This window comes from Spinacia oleracea, chromosome 6 (genome assembly GCF_020520425.1).
Source record: "Spinacia oleracea cultivar Varoflay chromosome 6, BTI_SOV_V1, whole genome shotgun sequence".
In the NCBI taxonomy this organism is placed as follows: domain Eukaryota; kingdom Viridiplantae; phylum Streptophyta; class Magnoliopsida; order Caryophyllales; family Amaranthaceae; genus Spinacia; species Spinacia oleracea.
This window is the reverse complement of record NC_079492.1, coordinates 111,305,868-111,326,120: the sequence shown is the minus strand read 5'-3', so window position 1 is coordinate 111,326,120 and position 20,253 is coordinate 111,305,868. Positions and strand designations below refer to the sequence as shown.

The window sequence follows — 20,253 nt, the reverse complement described above, 5'->3', positions numbered from 1 at the left end:
AACAATGAACATGGACTGAATTGGGGGTGGGGAGGAAGGAAGGAATTCCTTCATTCTTGTCCGTGAAGAGCAAGGAAGAGAAGGCAAATGGAAATTTTGATCCTTTCGTGGCATTTTAGTAATTTCACTTAGTTGCAAATTTTAGAAACTTTGGTTTCTATTTTAGGAATTGATAAAAATAGAAATGTTAATAAGAATGTTTTTGAAATAATTCTTTATAAAATATCATTATCATAAATAAATTTAGTTTTCGAACAAAATTTGTCGTTAATAAGAATGTTTCGAAATTATTAAAAATCCGAAATAATTAAGATTTAAAAAGGTCGTTAAGCTTGTAAATTTGAAATTAAATTGTAAAATCTGAAAAAACAAATCGTGTAACAATATTAAAAATTCAAGCGAAATAAAACTTCGTTAATTAAAATCAAAGTTCGAAATTAGGATTTAAAACAATGTTAAGCTGAATAAAAATAATTAAGCATAATTAATCAAGTTTTAACGTTCTTAACAACCTTTATTAGCGAGGCCTACACTTAACCCAAAACTATGCATTATATTAGCAGTGTATATTAGTAAACACTTTTGAAATCTTCCCTAATTTTAATAGCTATAGCACACAAACAATCACAGAACATTTCATTTTGCAGAGATTGTCTATACCGTCTTTAACTTAGGGAAGTCAGTTTTATATTACACTTACGTAAGTCCAATATCTTAATCATAACTGCATCCTGATTCAGGGCTTTTTGTTAACATATACTCCGTACTCACAATTGCAAGTAGAAGAATACATAATTTAAGTAATTTCGTTCACTCCCGACATATATTTTTATCTCCACCTTTTGTATCATGCTCTAAACACCAAAACTGAATAAATAAATTTCTCCCGTTTTAATCCTCTTTTAGGAGTACCTCGTGTAATTTACAAATGTCGATAGGGAATTTAAGAAAAATGAAATTGTTAGGTTATGAACAATCCAATTGAAATGCGAAAAAACCATATAATTGTACATAATCAATTAGCATAGTTTAGTATACATACTTTGTGATGCGTGTCTTCCCTAGTTGCTCCCGAACCGAACAAGACCAAGTTAGAACGCCAAATGTCGTCCCTTTGTAGAAAGTCCACATCACGTCAGATCCGCCTTAAGTCGTACCAACTAGGGTTTAAACTAAGGTTTGTGATTTCGGAATCTCACTTTTAGGTGATAGGAAAAGTGTATGTATTGATGTATTTAATTCATGACCCTACGCCATATATTTATAAGAAATAGGAAAAATCCTAGGAGACAAAACCCTAGAGCGAATTAGGCATCTTTGGGAAAATCCCTAAAACTAAAACCCTAAGGTGTTGGCCGGCCAGCATGCTTGCTGCATAAGCAAGCCTTGCGCTTGGGCTTGTTATGCGCACAAGCCTTGCTGGCCTGCTGCCCAAAGCGCTAGCTCGCTTGTGGGTTGGCGTTGTGCGCAAGGTTGGCACTGGGAGTTGGCCTTCTGCACAAGCGCTGGCCTGTGAGCTCTAGCCCATGGGCGTTGTCTTTGTGGGATGGCTCGCCGAGCGATGGGCTGGCCCATGCGCTGGCCTGTCGATCGTCGAGCTTCCGATTTATTTTTCCGATTCCGAAATTATTTCCGATTCGAACAATATTTACGTTTCCGATAATATTTCCGATTCCCACAATATTTCCGATTTCAACAATATTTCCAATTCCAATTATATTTTCCGTTTCAAACAATATTTCGGATTCAGGCAATATTTCTATTTCCGAAAATATTTCCGATACGAACCATATTTAGGTTTCCAGCAATATTTCGACTTCAATAATATTTATATATCCGTTATGAACCATATTTCCGTTTCCGGTAATATCTTCATTTTCGGCAAATATTCTTTCTTTACCTTTTGATGGTTTGTTTAGCTCCCCAACATCCATTATTTCCAAACATCCATAATTAGAGTATTTACTGAATATATATTCACCTAAATACTTGATCGTCCTCATACTATTTTTGTGAACCTACGAGTTCAGTCAAGAGTAAGTTGTGGCATTAATAATATTAATTCCACTTGAACTGAATCGACGTCTAGCTAGGCATTCAGATCACTTGATCTCATTGAATAATTAACTTGCTTAATTAATATTGAACCGCATTTATTAGACTTAGCACTAAATGCATTAAATGCAAATTCGGACCAAAGACATTATTTTCTTCAATCTCCCATTTGCCCTCAGGGACAAGTGTGCATTTCTTAATTCCTTTATCGCTTGATGCATACTCATGAACATAAGATAAGGCTGGTCTTCCTTATTACGTCAAAGGTATTCCTCGGTGTCATCCTTGTACAACTTTTGGCATCTCATCCCGATTTATGGGAGGAAAATCCAATCTTGCGATCTTGAGGTTAGACTTTGTTTGATTGGTGATTACCCGAGCGTTGCCATTATAGCTTCCCTATACGGTGCGACGCTTGACAACGTCAAAGTAACTAGTTCTCAAACAAGCAGTCTCAAATCACTTAGGTATTGAGGATTAGTGTCTAATAAGATAATGAAATTTACTTATGACAGATTTTCATCTCTTACAGTAAAGTTTCTCCGATACTAATCTTATAAAGTAAGTATCTATGCAAATGATTGTAACATTACCATATCCACATAGTTCAAGAAACATGACTACTAGTCATCTTGCAATCTAGTCGTCCAACGTTTTCTATGCGTCCACCTTTATAGAAAACTTCCGACCAGGTACCATTTTCAACTTTTGACATTCAAGTTCACTAGATAGACGTTTCTTAGTCACATGATTGGTCCTGACAGTGTATCTTGAATATTGTCAAATTGAAAGGACTCATCATTTAATAAACCATCATTAAGATTTTTCACTACGGCTCTCGCTACGCTTAACCAACAAACACAGGTTTATACTTTATATTAATATGTTAACAAATATTGCTCGACCTTAACCAGGGGCGGAATTAGGGGGGCTGGCCGGGGCCATGCTCCCCCCCCCCCCCCCAATGATATGTTTAAGTCTTAAATATGTACAATAATAACACATGTCTCATATAGCTCAAGTGGTTATTTTACGTTAATAATTGAGGATGTTGGAGGTACATGGTTCAAATCTTGGCTCCCTCATTTTTATACTTAAGTTTTGGCCCCACTATATATAATAAGTTAAGTTTTGACCCCCTTATATATAACTAGATTTTAGCCCGTGCGATGCACGGATTTTATAAATTGTTAAATTAAAATAAAACTCCTATATACATACCAACTACTATATATATTGTATATATTAGATTAAATTATTTTTTATATTGGATTGAATTTCATTTTAGATTTTTTTTTTAATTATTAGAGTATTTGATTTTGGATGAAATTGTATATGCGTAATATTATTAATTAATTAATAAAAATATCTACGTGAAAATAAAACTCATATATATACCAATTGCTATATTTTATATATTATGTAGTAGATTATATTAGTTTTTGATTTTGAATTGAATTTTATTTTAGATTTATTTTTTAATTATTAGAGTGTTTGATTTTGGATGAAATTGCATATGCGTAATATTAAAAATTAATTAATAAAAATATCTACGTGGAACTCGACATTTTTTAATTAAAAAATAATTTAGAAATATTATTTTTCATTGGCCGAAACCATTACATTTCCTAAGTGACACTCTAATATTGGATTAATGTTTGATTTTGGATTGAATTTTAGTTTAGATTACTGTTTGATTTTGGATGAATTTTATTTTAGATTTATTTTTAAATTATTATAGTGTTTGATTTTGGATAGAGTTGTATGTATTAGTAATTAATTAATTAATTAATTAAAATATCTACGTGGCACCTAATTAATTATCTACGTGGCACTCGATTTTTTTAATTCAAAAACAAATTAGAAATCTTATTTTTCATTGGCCGAAACCATTAGTAATCCTATGTGGCGTTCTAATAGTTCAGCAAAAATGCCTCCTTTATATATATATATTAGATTTCTGGTTCCGCCCCTGACCTTAACGTGGGGATGGCGCGCGAGTATTTTTAAAAATCAAATACAGTCTGAAACTTGCGAGAGCCTCTTTGAGGCAATGGGGTAATGATAATGAAATGCAGTCTGAAATCTGATTTGAAATCATCAGGCGAATTCAGATATAGGAAAATGTTTACTTTAGGTCTCATTTTGGCCTGTGTGTTTAATTTTCGAATATTAAGGTTTTTTTTTTCTCTTGTTCACATTTTTAATGTAAGTACAACATTGACAAGTACTTCGTACTACGTATAAACGTAATATATCCACACTCAAAGTGGAGAATAAACAAAATTACATAAGACCTGAAGATTTTATACAAACATTAGGAACTTTGACAAAAAGGCTCTTATTAACCCCCACTATATTCTGTCACCTCCTAAGTCTGTAACCACCCTGGTGGTTTTGAATAATAATTATAAACAGATAAAAATCTGATGCAGAAAAATGTGACAAAAAATTTACAAGTGATCGTTGAGTTTGTAAGGATTTACAAAGGATGGTGATTGGTGAAGCTGCATCAGGAAATTGGACAAACAAATAGAAGATATATACCTTTGGACACTTCATATTGCGTACATCTTTTTGAACTTCTCAGCATTGAGAATCTCTGTATCTGACATTGCAGCAGAGACAGACCAAGAGCGAGACCTGCTTTCTAGGGAGGATTTCCTAAGGCTTCTTAAACTTCTTGCCTCCATCCTATGTTGAACCACCCAATAACACATGGTACCCAAAGTAGTCACCATTATTGTTGTTCCTATGATTGTCACCCCAATGGCAAGCCACCTCTCCTTAACTCCTACTACAATAAAAGAAAGAGCCAAGAATGACACTGATATGAGAACACATGCCAACCACATCAGCTTGTTAATGATCGCCATCATTTGCTTCTTTGCTTTGCTTTCTATAACAACTACAGATGTTTGAACTACGACAACAGCAAGAGAGATGAAAAGGGCAACTGAGTCGAAAACAAAGAAGATTAAAAATGCTGCTTTTGGGGCAATGTTTGCTTCTCCGAGGGAACTTCCCGGGGGAATATTACTCGGGTCATCAACATATTGGCCTGGAACGGTAAAGATAGCTGCAAAAGCAACTGTTGCTATGAGCACCGCAACCACTGTGGTTGAGTTGATTGCATTGTTAAGGCCCTCAGTGTGCATCTTGTTGATCCGTTTAGCTATTCCTTGGACACGGCGTCTTGTTTGGCGAGTGTGTTCTAGTTGGTGATGGACTTCGTGTTTTATGTCACTCACGGTTTGCTTAAGTTCACGAGCATTATTGCTGGTTGCCTGAGGCTTGATGACTTTGGCACTCTGAACCCCATGTTCCTGAAGGGTTTCTAAAATCTGGGGATGTGACATTTTTTCAGCTGTGTCAATGGCAGTTTCACCTGCCCTGTTGACAACTGTGGTGTCTGTTCCATTTTCAGCTAACAACCGCGTTACAATCTGCACGATGGAATATACCAATCAGCTTAATTCACCTCACACTCTTCTGGAACAAGCAGCTCCTTTTACCAAATAAAAAAAATAAAACAGATAATGTTTTGCCCATTGACTATTATCAATCTATTTCGCGATGCCTAGCTGAAGTAATTACTTCGTATATCATAATGTCACTCACGATGCAGCTAGTTCAAAAATTCTTTAAGCAAGATTGGAAAAAAATAGACCTTGGTGACTATTCTAATTGTAAGTTTCATACATCAAAGTGACCAGAAGTATGCAACTTCTATTGCAATGCACTTATCCCAACAAGGCAACAATGTTACTTGTATTAAAAAAAAAGTGAAAAAAAGCTACCTGACGCCTGCCTTTTCTTGTGGCTATATGCAATGCTGTATTGCCCTTGCTGTCGGTCATATTGATCAAAGAAGGACCAGCCTTAATCAGCTCCTCCACCACCTCAAGATTCTGACCCTTGACCGCCATATGAAGTGCCGTTTGTCCCTTCTTGTCAGTCCGTGTAGTAATACCAGGTTCTTTCGCCAATAAAGCTTTCACTACATACACATGTCCATTCCTTGCAGCAGCGTGCAAAGCGGTCTTACCATTACTTCGAGCAATCGTGGCCAGCCCACTTCCCGACTCCAAGAGAAATTCCACAACTTCAGTGTGCCCTTGTGTTGCAGCAGTCTGCAAAGCTGTAGTGTTGGATGTATCACAGGTCATGGAGAGATCAGGGTGTGTCTCCATCAGTACTTTGAGCATCACTGCCACATATCAACCACAGACAATATCAGAACCATATTTTTCCGAATATCTGCAAGTCTACTTATCCTGCAAAATGATGTAAAAAAAACATACCCAAATCCCCTTCTTTCGCTGCGATATGAAAAGCATCATACCCATTCTTAGCCTTGATGCTGGCAGCAACTGGATCATAATACTTTATCATCTCCCTAACTACATCAATATGCCCGTATTCTGCAGCTGAATAAAGTGCTGTTTCACCTGCTTGGTTCTGTTTTATCAGGAATTCCTTCAATTCATCCTCCCCAATACCATTCAATATTTCTAACACCTCATCCAAACTACCAGCTCTTGCTGCAGCATGAAGCTTTGTATCATCCCTTTTCCCAGTCAACTGTTTTCTCATCTTTTTCTGGAGACCTTTTGGCTGCTCCTGTGTTTCTTGGGGTTCCATTTTTATCAAATTTCACCCAGAAACTTGTAACTTTTCACAAATTCATACTCTACCCTCAAAAAAACCCAGATCAATAAACCCTTCAGAATTTATTCAACCATCTCCCCAAAATCAATTTATGAGGTACTAATAATCTGTAAAAGGGGAAAAAAAATAAAATCAACCTAGGGAATCAATAATACAAATTGGGGTAATGTTTCATAAAAACATAGGAAATTCTTTAATAATAACACTACGGATGCATTAAAAGATGAAAACCAATAAACATTAAATATAATGATTGGTTTATTAATTTCTGATAATGGGTTATATAATAAAATTAAATTGAATTATACAAAAAAGCACGAGAAAAAAAAAAAAGAATCACCTGAATACGAAGTAATCACCTACTTTTGCTCTCCTCCATCAAAACAACATACCCTTTTTTCAACTTTTCTTACGGGGATGAATTTACAGGGAAAGAGAGGAAGAAGAGAATCAATAAAAAATGTTGTGTGCACATGTTAAGCTTTTTTCCAACTTTTGGGTATAAAAATTATCTCAAACTGTACAATGGAACCTAAATTCACCAAAAAAAAAAAGATGGATTCTCTTTTTGAAAGCTTAGATTGCAATAAAGAGTGGAGAGAGAAAATCGGAGCAAAAGGCTAAAAGAAGAAGTGGGGTGTCTAGAGTGGTGGTGGTGGGCAAATGCTGGGTCTCAACTCTCAAAGGCAATTCTACAACCACGCGCTGTATATGTCACGTCTTGGTCGTTTAGATAATTGACATTCCCATGATAAGCATAATCGTTTGGTTTCAGCACCCGGATATAATAATAAATACCCCTCCGTCTCTTTTTGTTTTTTACGTTTTCCTTTTGGGTATTTTAAAATCAAAAGGTCTTGTGCGGTGTACAATAAATTTATTGTACACCAAGATAATTTTAACCTTTTTTTTTGTAACTTTAACCTAATTTTAATTTTGATTAAATTTTATATTAGTAAAAAAAAATTGATAGATAAATATTTTAAAGGGTTAAATGATTAATTTTATACATTATTAATTATTTTGAAGAAATAAGTTTTACTAAAATGAAAAAAAATTATCACAGAAAAATAGATCACTTTTATATATATATATGTTTAACTTTTAAGCATTTTGAGTTAACTTTTACTCCGGTGTACTATATTTATTGTACACCCATTGTAAATAAGAATTTGTGTTTTAAAATTTTCTTAACATTTCCTTTTATATTATCACATAAATAACTTAGTATTCTATCAAAATTTGTGTCCAATTATTATTTTAACCAATCAAATTCATTGAGTCATTTAATCTCTCACACTTTTCCATTTGGACATTAAATTTTTCTCATTTCTCAATATTAGAATTTTGGTAAAAGTGAAAACATTATAAATAAAAGTAATTTATTTCGTTTAAAAAAAAATTGAGGAATTTCAATACAAATTAATTATTCGTTAAAATGCGTGAAAAATACCTAATGTAAAGAACAAAAAGAGACGGAGGGAGTAATAATTATATTTTAGTCCGTGCGATGCACGTATTTCATTAAATTGTTACGTTAAAATAAAATTCTTAAATATACCAACTGCTATATTTTATATATTAGATTAAATTAGTTTTTTTTTATTTTGGATTAAATTTTATTTTAGATTTATTTTATTAACGGATTTTTCATGAAATGCCCCTGAGGTTTGCAAAAACGCACCAAATACCCTCGCGTCTTTTGAATCACATAATATACCCCTATTTTTTTTTCCAAGTTTGCACTAAATACCCCTAAACCAACCTTCCTTTAGTCCTCCGTTAAGTCATGTTTATAATTCACCAAATGCCCCTATTTATAAACTTATTGCACAATATACACCTATTTGTAAACTTATTTGCACCAAATACCCAAATTGCAGGAATTGAATCTAACGGCTAGTTTTATTACACCTAGGGATCAAAATATAGTCGTTCACTTCACTTGCATATTTCTCACTTGGTAAGACAATTTTTATTGCCCTAATATGATAAATGAGGATCCTTGTTGGTAACCTGGAACAACAAAGAAAGATTGGGTATGTGATGCAACACTATGCTGGTAGGCATCATAAATATGTTATCAAGGTCACTCCTTTGTTGACTATGTGTTAGAAACTAACTTCCCCTGGACCCTAACAACAGGAAGCTGTTAGGTTATGATACATATGACAATTCATAAATCATGCGGAAAAACCATAAAGCCAGGAAAGCATATTATATTCACATAATCATTTAGCATAGTATTGATGCATACATGTTGTAGCGTGCCTTCCCTAGCTGCGCCCGAACCGAACAAGAACAAGTCTTTAGGACTCCAAATGTCGTCCCTCCGTAGATAGTCCACAGTACGTCCGGATCCGCCTCAAGTTAGACCAACTAGAATCGCCCTTAAGGTTGCTAGGATTTTCGGCTAGTGTTTGCAAGTGTATGGCTAATTTTATTTCAAAAACTTACCCTTTGAATACTTCAATCGTCCCAACAAATAATGACCCTAGGCCCTTATTTATAGAGGTATGGAAAAGGAACTGGAATCCTATTAGGATATTAATTAGTTAAACTAGAATCCTAGTAGGACTCTAATTAATTAATATTTATCCTTTTAGGATTAGGAATTTAATCATCAAACAAATCCTATACAATTTAGGTTTCGTATGTGAACACAAACTCTACACGAGCATGACCTACGAGCGTGCAGGCCATGCCCGCGCACAGCCCACACGGCTGCTCGGCCCACACGGCTGCTCGGCCCACGCGAGCCGCAAGCCCACGCGAGCAGCAGCACAGCTCGCAGCCCATTGCTGCGCGCGCTGTGCGCGCTGCCACGGCCTGCTGGGCCTGGCCTTGCGCTGGGCCTGGCGTGGCCTTGGCTGTTTGTGTGGCGCGCTTGGCTTGCTGGGCGATGGCCTGGCTTCGTGCTGGGCCTTCGTCCGGCAGGCCTCGTCCGATGCTTATTCGTACGATACGCTTCCGATTAAATTCCCGGTTCCGGAATTCATTTCCGATACGAACAATATTTAATATTTCCGATTCCGGAATTAATTTCCATTTCGAACAAATATTTAATATTTCCGTTTCCGGAATTATTTCCCGATTCCGATAATATTTCCGATTCTGACAATATTTCCGTTTCCGGCAATATTTCCGATTCCGGCAATATTTCCATTTCCGATAATATTTTCCGATACGTACCATGTTTCCATTTCCGGCAACATCTACGACTTGGATAATATTTATATTTCCGATACGATCCATATTTCCGTTTCCGGAAATATCATCGTTTCCGGAGTATTCATTTCTTGCTTGTGACGATCTCAGCTCCCACCGAAACCAAGATCCGTCGATTCCGAATATCCATAGATAGAGTATTTAATGCCATTAAATACTTGATCCGTTTACGTACTATTTGTGTGACCCTACGGGTTCAGTCAAGAGTAAGCTGTGGATTAATATCATTAATTCCACTTGAACTTAAGCGGCCTCTAGCTAGGCATTCAGCTCACTTGATCTCACTGAATTATTAACTTGTTAATTAATACTGAACCGCATTTATTAGACTTAACATAGAATGCATACTTGAACCAAGGGCATTATTTCCTTCAGTTTCCCACTTGTCCTTAGGGACAAGTGTGCATTTCCTAATTCCTTTGTCGCTCGATGCTTGCTCTTGAACATAATGTAAGAGTTGTCATCCTTATTATGTCCAGAGGTGTTTCTCGGTTTCAGAGTTCAACTGATCAAATAAACAGATAATCATAGCCTATGATTCATCCGAGCACGGCCATGCATTTCACAGTTTCTAGCTCTCCGAGTGGCCTTGTACAACTTTTAAGCATCTCATCCCGATTTATGGGAGGACAATACCAATCTTGCGATCTTGAGATTAGACTTCGTTTGATAGGTGATTACCTGAGCGTTGCCTTTATAGCCTCCTTTTACGGTGCGACGGTTGGTCAACGTCAAAGTAACCAGTTCTCAAACAAGTAATCTCAAATCACTCAGGTATTGAGGATTTAGTGTCTAAAAATTTTAATGAAATTTACTTATGACAGATTTTCATCTCTTACAGTAAAGTTTCATAGGTCTTGTCCGATACTAGTCTTCCCAAAGTAAGTATCTATGCAAATGATTATGACATTGCCATGTCCACATAGTTCAAGAAACAGAACTACTAGTCATCTTGCATTCTAATCGTCTAACGTTTTCTATGCGTCCAATTTTATAGAAAACTCCGACTAGGGACCATTTTCAACCTTTGACATTCAAGTTCACTTGATAGACATTTCTTAGTCACAGGACTGGTTCCCGACAGTCTATCTTGAATATATCGTCAAATTGAAGGGACTCATCATTTAATACTAAACCAAGATTAAATGGAATATGAAAATACATTTCATATATGATAAATGTTCAACCCCATTGTTTTACAACCATGGGCCTCAAACCCATCTTTAAAACAGTTCATGGAATTCAAAGCTATGCTTGATTTCCAGTGCTACAACGTGAGTGTTGCTTCTCACTTGTTGCATAGGTTTAGTTATCATGCTTTGCCAATCTTAATATCCTCTTCATCGAATGTTCTTCGAGATATGATGATAAGATCTTTTCGAGTTTGTTTATTATGTGATCTAGTCTTTCTTACTTTGATGGTGGTTTTACTCATTTTGCAATGAAGAACCATCAAGTTAGCAGACGTTTTTCTTGCTTCAAGAGTGGTTCTACGCATTTTTCAATGAAGAACCATCAAGCCAGCAGATAGGTGATCTACCCAAGTTCAGTGAAGAACTTTAAACAACCCTGTTTTATTGCTTCTTAGGCAATAATTACTTTTACTTCAACTGTATAGGTTGCTAGTGATGCTTTGTTTGGATTTACCTATCCAAGCAGTTCATAGATATGTGGAAGACTCTCCAACTATATCTTAGAACATAGAAATTATTATTTTAATTTCCCACGCAACAACTCATGGTCTCCAATCCATGTTGCCATTTCAAAACACGATGCTCTATAGCTCGTCCTTATCAATGGTTAACTCCAAAGGGTCTTGCTTGATCCTTTGCCAGTGTTTATGCGTGTAGCATCAATATTTAGCATATCTTTATTTCCTTGAATCAAGAACTATTCCTATGTACCTTTTCAAGTACCATAAGTATTCTTGATCTCAATCTAGTTGATCTTTACTTAGATCAATAGAGATTGGTATATGTTCGTTATGGCTAAAGTCATACGATACGTTTTTGGCGATCCTCATATTATATCATACATGATAAATTCTTTTGCAGAATAATTCCCAATTGAATTCTATTCATGTAACTTTAGCTCATCTAGTTTCAGTAGATACTAAATCCAGCTAAATTCTTTGACATATAATATAGGTTTAAGAATCTTACTTAGATTCTTTGATGTTTAACTTAGTAAATGCTTATACATAGTTCAAACATCCTTTACTTAGATTTATTCATATGGGTCGAATATCTCCAATGGAGTCTTTCGTATTTGATTCAGTAAATGCCATTACTTAATCCAAAATAATATCATAAGATCTTTGTGAATAGATCTTAATACCTAGTATGTACTAAGTTTCGCCATGGTCCATCATTGATGAATAATTTCAAATCTAAGTCATTAGCATTTTAATGTTATTTCACAATAGAGAGATATGTGTGTGATACACATAGGACCAAATAAGTTTTTATGTACCCCCACTAAACTTCTTATACATCTATAAGAATCATGCATATTTTATGAAACTAAAATGCTTATTAGCTTCACTTAAAATACAGTTCCAATTCCCAATTGCTTGCTTAAATCTGTACTTAGATTTTACGGTTTTTTCATGAAATGCCCCCGAGGTTTGCAAAAACGCACCAAATACCCTCGCGTCTTTCGAATCACATAATATACCCCTATTTTTTCCTAAGTTTGCACCAAATACCCCTAATCCGACCTTCCGTTAGTCCTCCGTTAAGTCATGTTTATAATTCACAGAATGCCCCTATTTTAAAACTTATTGCACAATATACACCTATTTGTAAACTAAGTTGCACAATATCCAAACTGCCTTTTTTTTTTCTTTTCTCTCCACCCTTTCCTTCTCTTTTCCTGATCCATCTTCTCCGGTGCAAACAATCAAATTCGAAAAATCAATTACTTCCATTCACAATAATCGCCCACAAATTGGACTAAGATTGGAGAAACAAGAAGGGCGGACTCAGAGAAGAACACACGAGATTGAGCTACTTAAAACACAAAGACTGCAAAAATTGAGCCACTTTATCAAAGATATTCAGATCAACAACACTTGCAACAACACTTACAGGGAATTCCTTAACTAAGAGCTTCATACTATCTTAGTAGTAAATGTATTTTAGCGCTAAGCATAACAAACTAAAACTAACAATTAATCATACACAAAGGAAGATCGTCAAATACAGTGGGGGACTCTTTAGCAAAACAAGGCATCCATCGTAATTCAGAGTTTATAGCCTGGTTGTAATTGATTTCCCATCCTCAACCTCCTATGCTGCCAATAACTGGAATGGTTTTGGTTTAGCTAGGGGAAGTGCAATTGTAATCTCATTCCCAAGTAATAAATGAGAAGATTAACTATCAAAAATAAATAAAAAGCTAAAACTAACAATCAGCCCCTGAATTTGTCAAGAATTCCCAAATACAAAGCTAAATGCCTAACTGTATTTGATGCTTATACCTGGCCATTAGCGACGAATAGCAAGTGCAGAATTCAAAGCTAAATTCCCAAATTGAATGTATTTGATGCTTCTCTGATATTGCACCACCTGGATAATCACATAACCCCTTCAGCCTCCCACCATCACAACCCCGAAAAAAGGAAAAGGAGGCTCTCTTCTCCTACCCCCCCCCCCAATATAAATCCTATTTTTGAATCACAGAATAGTAGAATACCCCTATTTTTCTCTCCCACCTCATTTCTTTTTTTCTCTAGAAATCATTGGAGCCAACACCAATCGATCAACAAAGAAACAACACAACAAAATCCAAGCCAAATAGCAAAACCAACACAACAACGACTAACACGGAGCAACGGTGTCAGGGCGAGATACAACCAGTAGCGCGGTAGGCCGGTGGCGGAGAAGTGAGGGCCACAATTCACGAGCCGACGACCGAGCCGACGACCGGTGGTGGGTCTCCGACAAGGCGACAACGGTTGGAGGTGGGCGGCGGCGATCGACGTTAATTTAAGAGCAAAGATTTGAAGAGTTGATAGGGGTTTGCGTGAGGTTTCTAAACCTTACTCGCCGGCGACCAGAGAGCAGGAGGAAGAACATCTGAGAGGAGAGAGAAAGAGAAAGAAGTTGAGAATTTTTTTTTTTTTTGGAATTTATGTCGAAAAACATGTATTAAGGGCAAAATAGTAAAATGTTACTAACGGCAGACTAACGTCTGTTAACTGAAGGTGCATTTCATGAACAGTACGGAAAAATAGGGGTATAGTATGTGATTCAAAAGACGCGAGGGTATTTGGTGCGTTTTTGCAAACCTCGGGGGCATTTCATGAAAAAACCGTAGATTTTATAAACTAGCTTTCCTTTTCAAGCATTTATTTGGATCCACAAATTCTATGACATACCATGTACATATTTTATTCCAACATTTGATTGAGGAATACGTTTTGTCATCCAATTGCTATATGTACCAATATGCAATCATTGCTTGAATATAGACTTGAGCATTACGATTGTGCATGAGGTTTCAACACAATCCACACCGTGAATTTGCTTGTAACTTTTAGCAACTAATCTAGCTTTGTGTGTGAACACAATTCAATGTTTGATGGTTTTTATCCTTTAAAACAAACTTGCAACCAATAGGTGTGAAACTATTCTTGCAAATCAACAAAATTTCAATTTTGTCATCAAAACATTGAGTATGTTTTATGGCCTCTAACCATTTAAAACATTGAGTCTATATATGGCCTCTAACCATTTTAGGGAATCTGGGTTTCGTCATAGCTTTCTTACAGGTCACAAACTCATTAATCTTCATGATAATAGTTTGACTGTAAGTTGTAGGTTTCTTCACTATCTAATAGAAGAATTGCATAGTTTCAGTGACTTGAACTCTATGCCTACTTGGGCATGGAACATCAAACAATAGAATATCAATAGCCACTTGAAAGTCCTTTGAATATTCTGTTCTCCTTGAAGCACTTGTAAAGTCTTCTAAGAGATGTCTATTCTTTAAAAGCCACTTCTAAAGTCCTTAAAGAATACGTGTTCGGATTTTCTAAAGAACTTCGAAAAGCCTCCGGAATGTCCGTTTATGTTTGTTGTTCGCCTCGAAGACTTTCGAGGTCTATTTTCTCCCACTTGTCATTTTGGAAACGAATCTCCAAAAGGACATCATTTCGAGCAAACAAACATTATGTTCTCAAAAATTCGTGGTAGAAACAATACCCTTGTGTCTCATTTGAATAAATCACAATGAAACATATATCTATACTTGGGGCCTTAGTTTGTTGAATAACAAACACTAAGCTCCCACTGAGTTTAGGAACTCTTTAGATATATTATGAAAAGATATTTTGAAATTACTTTTCAATAGCTTTGACGAATTTGGTTTAGTTTGGTGGTAGTTGAGCATTTTGTTTTAGAAATTATAGGAAAAGTCTTTATGATCCATCATTGATCGAATCAAGTACTATTTGACTTCGATTATTCCAACTAAGATATGCCATATCTTATGGACCTAGATTGTGAAATTACAACACACAATCATTGATGATCATATTTGGTCTCAAGTAATCATCAACATGATCTAACCTAGATCTTTATGATTTCTTGCCAAGTGGATTTTATACTTCTGAATCTTTGAACTAGCCAAACAGATTCAACTTATATCACATTTGAGTAAATAAACCTATATTCACTCAAATCCATGTGAAATAATAAAGTCATAAAACCTTTCTTTAGCTTTGAACTCTATCGTCTAGGCGTTCTAACAATAGTTCATATTCTTTGTTACTTTCAACAAGTAAGACTAGCTTGTCTTAAGTTGATCTAGAAATCAACCAACTTTCAAAAGTCCATTAAAATAGAGCTTGTGAATGTTAACTTGTTGACATGGTCTAAGCAACAATGCCAAAGATTAGTGGAACTCAAATCAAGGGTTTGATTTGAACCTAGTAAAGTTATTATTGTTAAAGAGTTGTTTGTTTTAATCAAGCAAATTGACTCAACCCGTAAATGACCATTTCATTCAAATAAACAAACAAACAAGAATTGTTTTTGTTCTTCTGAATGTGAGTCTTTCTGTGTTTGAAGCAAAAATTTAGGTATGTTGATTATGGAATAAAATAGCCATTTAGTTCCAGCCTTGAAAGGACTTAAAACAACCTAGATGACCCTACAGCTAATGTAGCATTGCCATGCTTCATTTCCCACTTGTAGGCCATTAGTGTAGCCTAGCTTCCATTATTTGAGTTATTACCGAAGTAAGAACCTCAAGCGGTATATGATACCAAGGAAGTTTGATTCCTAGGTCACTTCTCTTTAAACATAAACTTATAGGTAGAAACGGAATTGTAAATTCCTGTCATCTGTTCCTTTGTTTTCCTATTTCTTGTACCCTTTCTTATAGTCTTAAGAATTGAATTCTTTAGTGTTGACTTTTATACTTTGTTAGACATGTCCAATGTCACCAACAAGGTTCTTTACCATTTTAATTTATGTTGAATATTTTGTTTCAACTAGATGATCTTACTAGAAGCTTCTAAAGTTCTCTAAGCGTCGATCTACTCGAATGTCTAGGGACTAGACTCATTCGAGAATTAAATGGAAAAAATATTTTAGGTTGTTAACCATTGGTAAAGCTGAGCGTTTAAACTCAATGCTTTATGATCTCAAAACTACATTGTATTTTGAATTCACAAGCACCAATTGGGTTGCCATTCGATTTTGATATTCAAAAACAACCATAAAAGTCGCTAAAAGAAACGTACATTTTAAATTGCTCATTTTCTCTCATTTCCGTGAATCGTTCTTGGATTCACTACCAATCGAGGAAATTTACTGTTACCTTTCTAAAAGGATTTACTGCAGTGCAAGATATTTAATTATAAACAATAATTAAAACATACATTGAAGCATGCAAAGTCTAAACATTTATCATGAGTAATAACTTGAAAATTAAAGCAATCATGCAATTTCAACAAGTTATTAGCATTTTATTCGAATTTATTGTTCCGCTAGGTGTGAATAAAATGATTCCAAGACCCTAAAACCATTGAAGAATTAAGCACAGTTTGTCGACTCAATTCTAAAACATTTTAGGTAAGCAAAAGCCTTTTTGCTAATAGTCTAGAAACTACTCTTGGTTGATAGGTACGTCTAAGAACTTATTAGGTAAACCTATCGATTTTGCCACGACATAAAAGGACTCCTTACTTATATCGTTGAGTTTCACCAAAACTAACATGTACTCACAATTATTTGTGTACTTTGCCCATTTAGGACCAATAAGTAACACCTCGCTGAGCGAAAACTATTACTATATTGATGTAAAGGATATCCAAGCAAGTGTATATTTTGGCATGGCACCTTTTAACTCAATTTTTAAGTTTGGAACTTAAGGCTCTTACTATGTTGGTTAGATTTTAAGTGAACTAAAATCCTTAATCATGCAACATAATCAAGCTTTGATCTCATGCATTTTAAGACATATTTAAAAGCAATAAATAACTTAAAACATGCATAAGATAAATGTGATCTAGTATGGCCCGACTTCATCTTGAAGCTTTAACTTCAAAGTCCGTCTTGAAAATCTCCGTGGGAGGCACCATTTTCTTCAAATAGGATAAGCTATAATTAAAACTAATTACAACTATTTGATGGTACGCAGACCATATTTGAATTGAAAAACAACTTTGGTACTTTAGACGAATTACATTCAAATTAATGGTACGCAAACCATATTTTCTATCCTATTTGGGCCATACTAGTCACTTCATAACCTGCAAAACAGTACATATACAATATATACCATTCACCCATTCATTATCATGAATGGCCCACATAGCTGGTTAGTAAAACACATTATGCATCACATAAACATTTGCAGCAATTAATCAAGGGCACCAATAATCTACAAATTATTCAGTCCTTATTAATTCTAATCAAGTTGTTTTAACCTTAAGGATTTGTAGACCTAATCAAGAGTTTATGACTAAAAAGGGCTCCCACTTAAACCAATAAATTCATATGCTTTACTAATTTTAAACATAAAAATGTATTTCTAGTCTAACCGGAAACATACAAATTTAATTAAAATTTAAAGCTCATATAAATTTATAATTGAATCCAAAAAGTTTAATTGAATTTCAGTCGTATTTAAATTAATTCATGATTTTAATTTTAGTAAAATAATTAGAATAAATAAAATTTATTATAATTACAATATTCAAAATTAAAATCCAAGAAAATAATTTAAATTATTAATTTTAAAATTAATTAAAATTAAGTAAACTGAAAATTTCAAATTAAAATTTCAAAACGATCTAATCGCAACGCAACAATCCCACGCAACGCACGCCCATGGGCCACACGCACACAGCCATCGCTGGCCATGTGCGCGCAGCCCATGCGCTGCGTCGCATCGCTGCTGCTCACCATCGCAAGGCATCAATCGAACACGCGAGCTGGTGCTCGCTGCGCGCGCCAGCGCTCGCTGCACGCGAGCCATCGCTCGCTGCGCTCGCTTGCCAGCGCTCGATCCATGCGAGCCATCGCTCGCTGCGCGCCTGCCTTACCAGCACGCGAGCTTGCGCTCATCGCACGAGGCAGCAGTATGCGAGCTGACGCTCGCTGCGCGCGAGCCATAGACGCTGTGCGTAGCGCTCGTGGCACGCGAGCTTGCGCTCGCTGCGCGCGAGGCTTCGCATGCTTGCGCGAGGCAGTGCGCGCTGTGGCGCAGCACGCTTGCTGCCCACACGCGACTGCTCTTGCCTTGCTCTCGCCCCTGCCCATACGCCCATTGCTCACAGCCTACGACACAAGGCAGAGCTGCTGCCTTGTGCTCGTGCACCATGCCCTTGCTCGCTGCATTCGTACCGCATGGGCGACGAGCTCCCTTGCTCGTCGTCGCACGCCCGCACTATTCAACACCCCTTAAGGGTAACACGTAGCTGAAGGAAATAATGCCCTTGGTCCAAATATGCATTCCATGTTAAGTCTAATAAATGCGGTTCAGTATTAATTAACAAGTTAATAATTCAGTGAGATCAAGTGAGCTGAATGCCTAGCTAGAGGCCGCTTCAGTTCAAGTGGAATTAATGATATTAATCCACAACTTACTCTTGACTGAACCCGTAGGGTCACACAAATAGTACGTAAACGGATCAAGTATTTAATGGCATTAAATACTCCATCTATGAATATTCGGAACCGACGGATCTTGGTTTCAGTGGGAGCTAAGATCGTCACAGGCAAGAAATGAATACTCCGGAAACGATGATATTGCCGGAAACGGAAATATGGATCGTATCGGAAATATAAATATTATCCAAGTCGTAGATGTTGCCGGAAACGGAAACATGGTACGTATCGGAAAATATTATCGGAAATGGAAATATTGCCAGAATCGGAAATATTGCCGGAAACGGAAATATTGTCAGAATCGGAAAATAATTCCGGAAACGGAAATATTAAATATTTGTTCGAAACGGAAATTAATTCCGGAATCGGAAATATTAAATATTGTTCGTATCGGAAATAAATTCCGGAATCGGAAAATTTAATCGGAAGCGCATCGTACGAATAAGCATCGGACGAGGCCTGCCGGACGAGGCCCAGCACGAAGCCAGGCCATCGCCCAGCAAGCCAAGCGCGCCGCACAAACAGCCACGCCAGGCCCAGCGCAAGGCCAGGCCCAGCAGGCTGCGCAGCGCGCACAGCGCGCACAGCAAGCGCAGCGCGCAGCACGCGCGGGCGCTGCGTGGGTTGCTGCTCGCGCGCACGCATGGGGGCCCATCGTGGCTGCCGTGCGTGTGTGTGCAAGTGTTTGTGTTCGTGCACGTTTCCTAAAACATGCAGAGTTCGGTTAATGATTAAATTCCTAATTCTATTTGATAAATTAATTAAATTAGAGTTCTTGTAGGATTCTAGGTTTAATTAATTTGTATCTGAATAGGATTTCGATTCCCTTTCCATACCCCTATAAATATGAGGCTAGGGCTCACAATTTATAACAAGTTTCAAAGTATTCAAAAGTGAGTTTTTTGAGAGAAAATTAAAACACACATCTTGCTCATAAAGTGCCGAAATTTTCTAGTACCTTAAGGGCGATTCTAGTTGGTCAATCTTAAGGCGGATCCGGACGTGCTGTGGACTATCTACGGAGGGACGACACTTGGAGTCCTAAAGACTTGTTCTTGTTCGGTTCGGGCGCAGCTAGGGAGGGCACGCAACAAAGAGTATGCATCTAAATTATGCTATATGATTATGTGTAAATAATATGTTGTCCTGGGTTAATGGTTGTTTCCGCATGATCTAT

The 20,253-nt window shown here is 36.4% G+C and overlaps 1 protein-coding gene across 1 annotated transcript; it reads right to left on the bottom strand.

The window, feature by feature from the left end:
* Positions 1-4,325: 4,325 nt before the first annotated feature.
* LOC110784737 (ankyrin repeat-containing protein At5g02620) lies at positions 4,326-7,404 on the bottom strand. Its single transcript, XM_021989187.2, has 4 exons — positions 7,067-7,404; positions 6,360-6,833; positions 5,856-6,265; positions 4,326-5,501 (listed from the first exon to the last, which is right to left on the bottom strand). Exons 2-4 carry the CDS (start codon positions 6,697-6,699, stop codon positions 4,614-4,616), a joined length of 1,638 nt encoding a protein of 545 aa, XP_021844879.1. The 5' UTR covers positions 6,700-6,833; positions 7,067-7,404; the 3' UTR covers positions 4,326-4,613.
* Positions 7,405-20,253: the final 12,849 nt, after the last annotated feature.

What these genes read in the sequence shown, in the direction of transcription:
- LOC110784737 (XM_021989187.2), bottom strand. Translation starts at nt 6,699, where the DNA reads ATGGAACCCCAAGAAACACAGGAGCAGCCAAAAGGTCTCCAGAAAAAG. An exon ending in AGCGAAAGAAGGGGATTTGG is followed by an intron (nt 6,266 to 6,359) that starts GTATGTTTTTTT and finishes GATATGTGGCAG; the next exon opens with TGATGCTCAAAGTACTGATG. An exon ending in CAAGAAAAGGCAGGCGTCAG is followed by an intron (nt 5,502 to 5,855) that starts GTAGCTTTTTTT and finishes TCCATCGTGCAG; the next exon opens with ATTGTAACGCGGTTGTTAGC.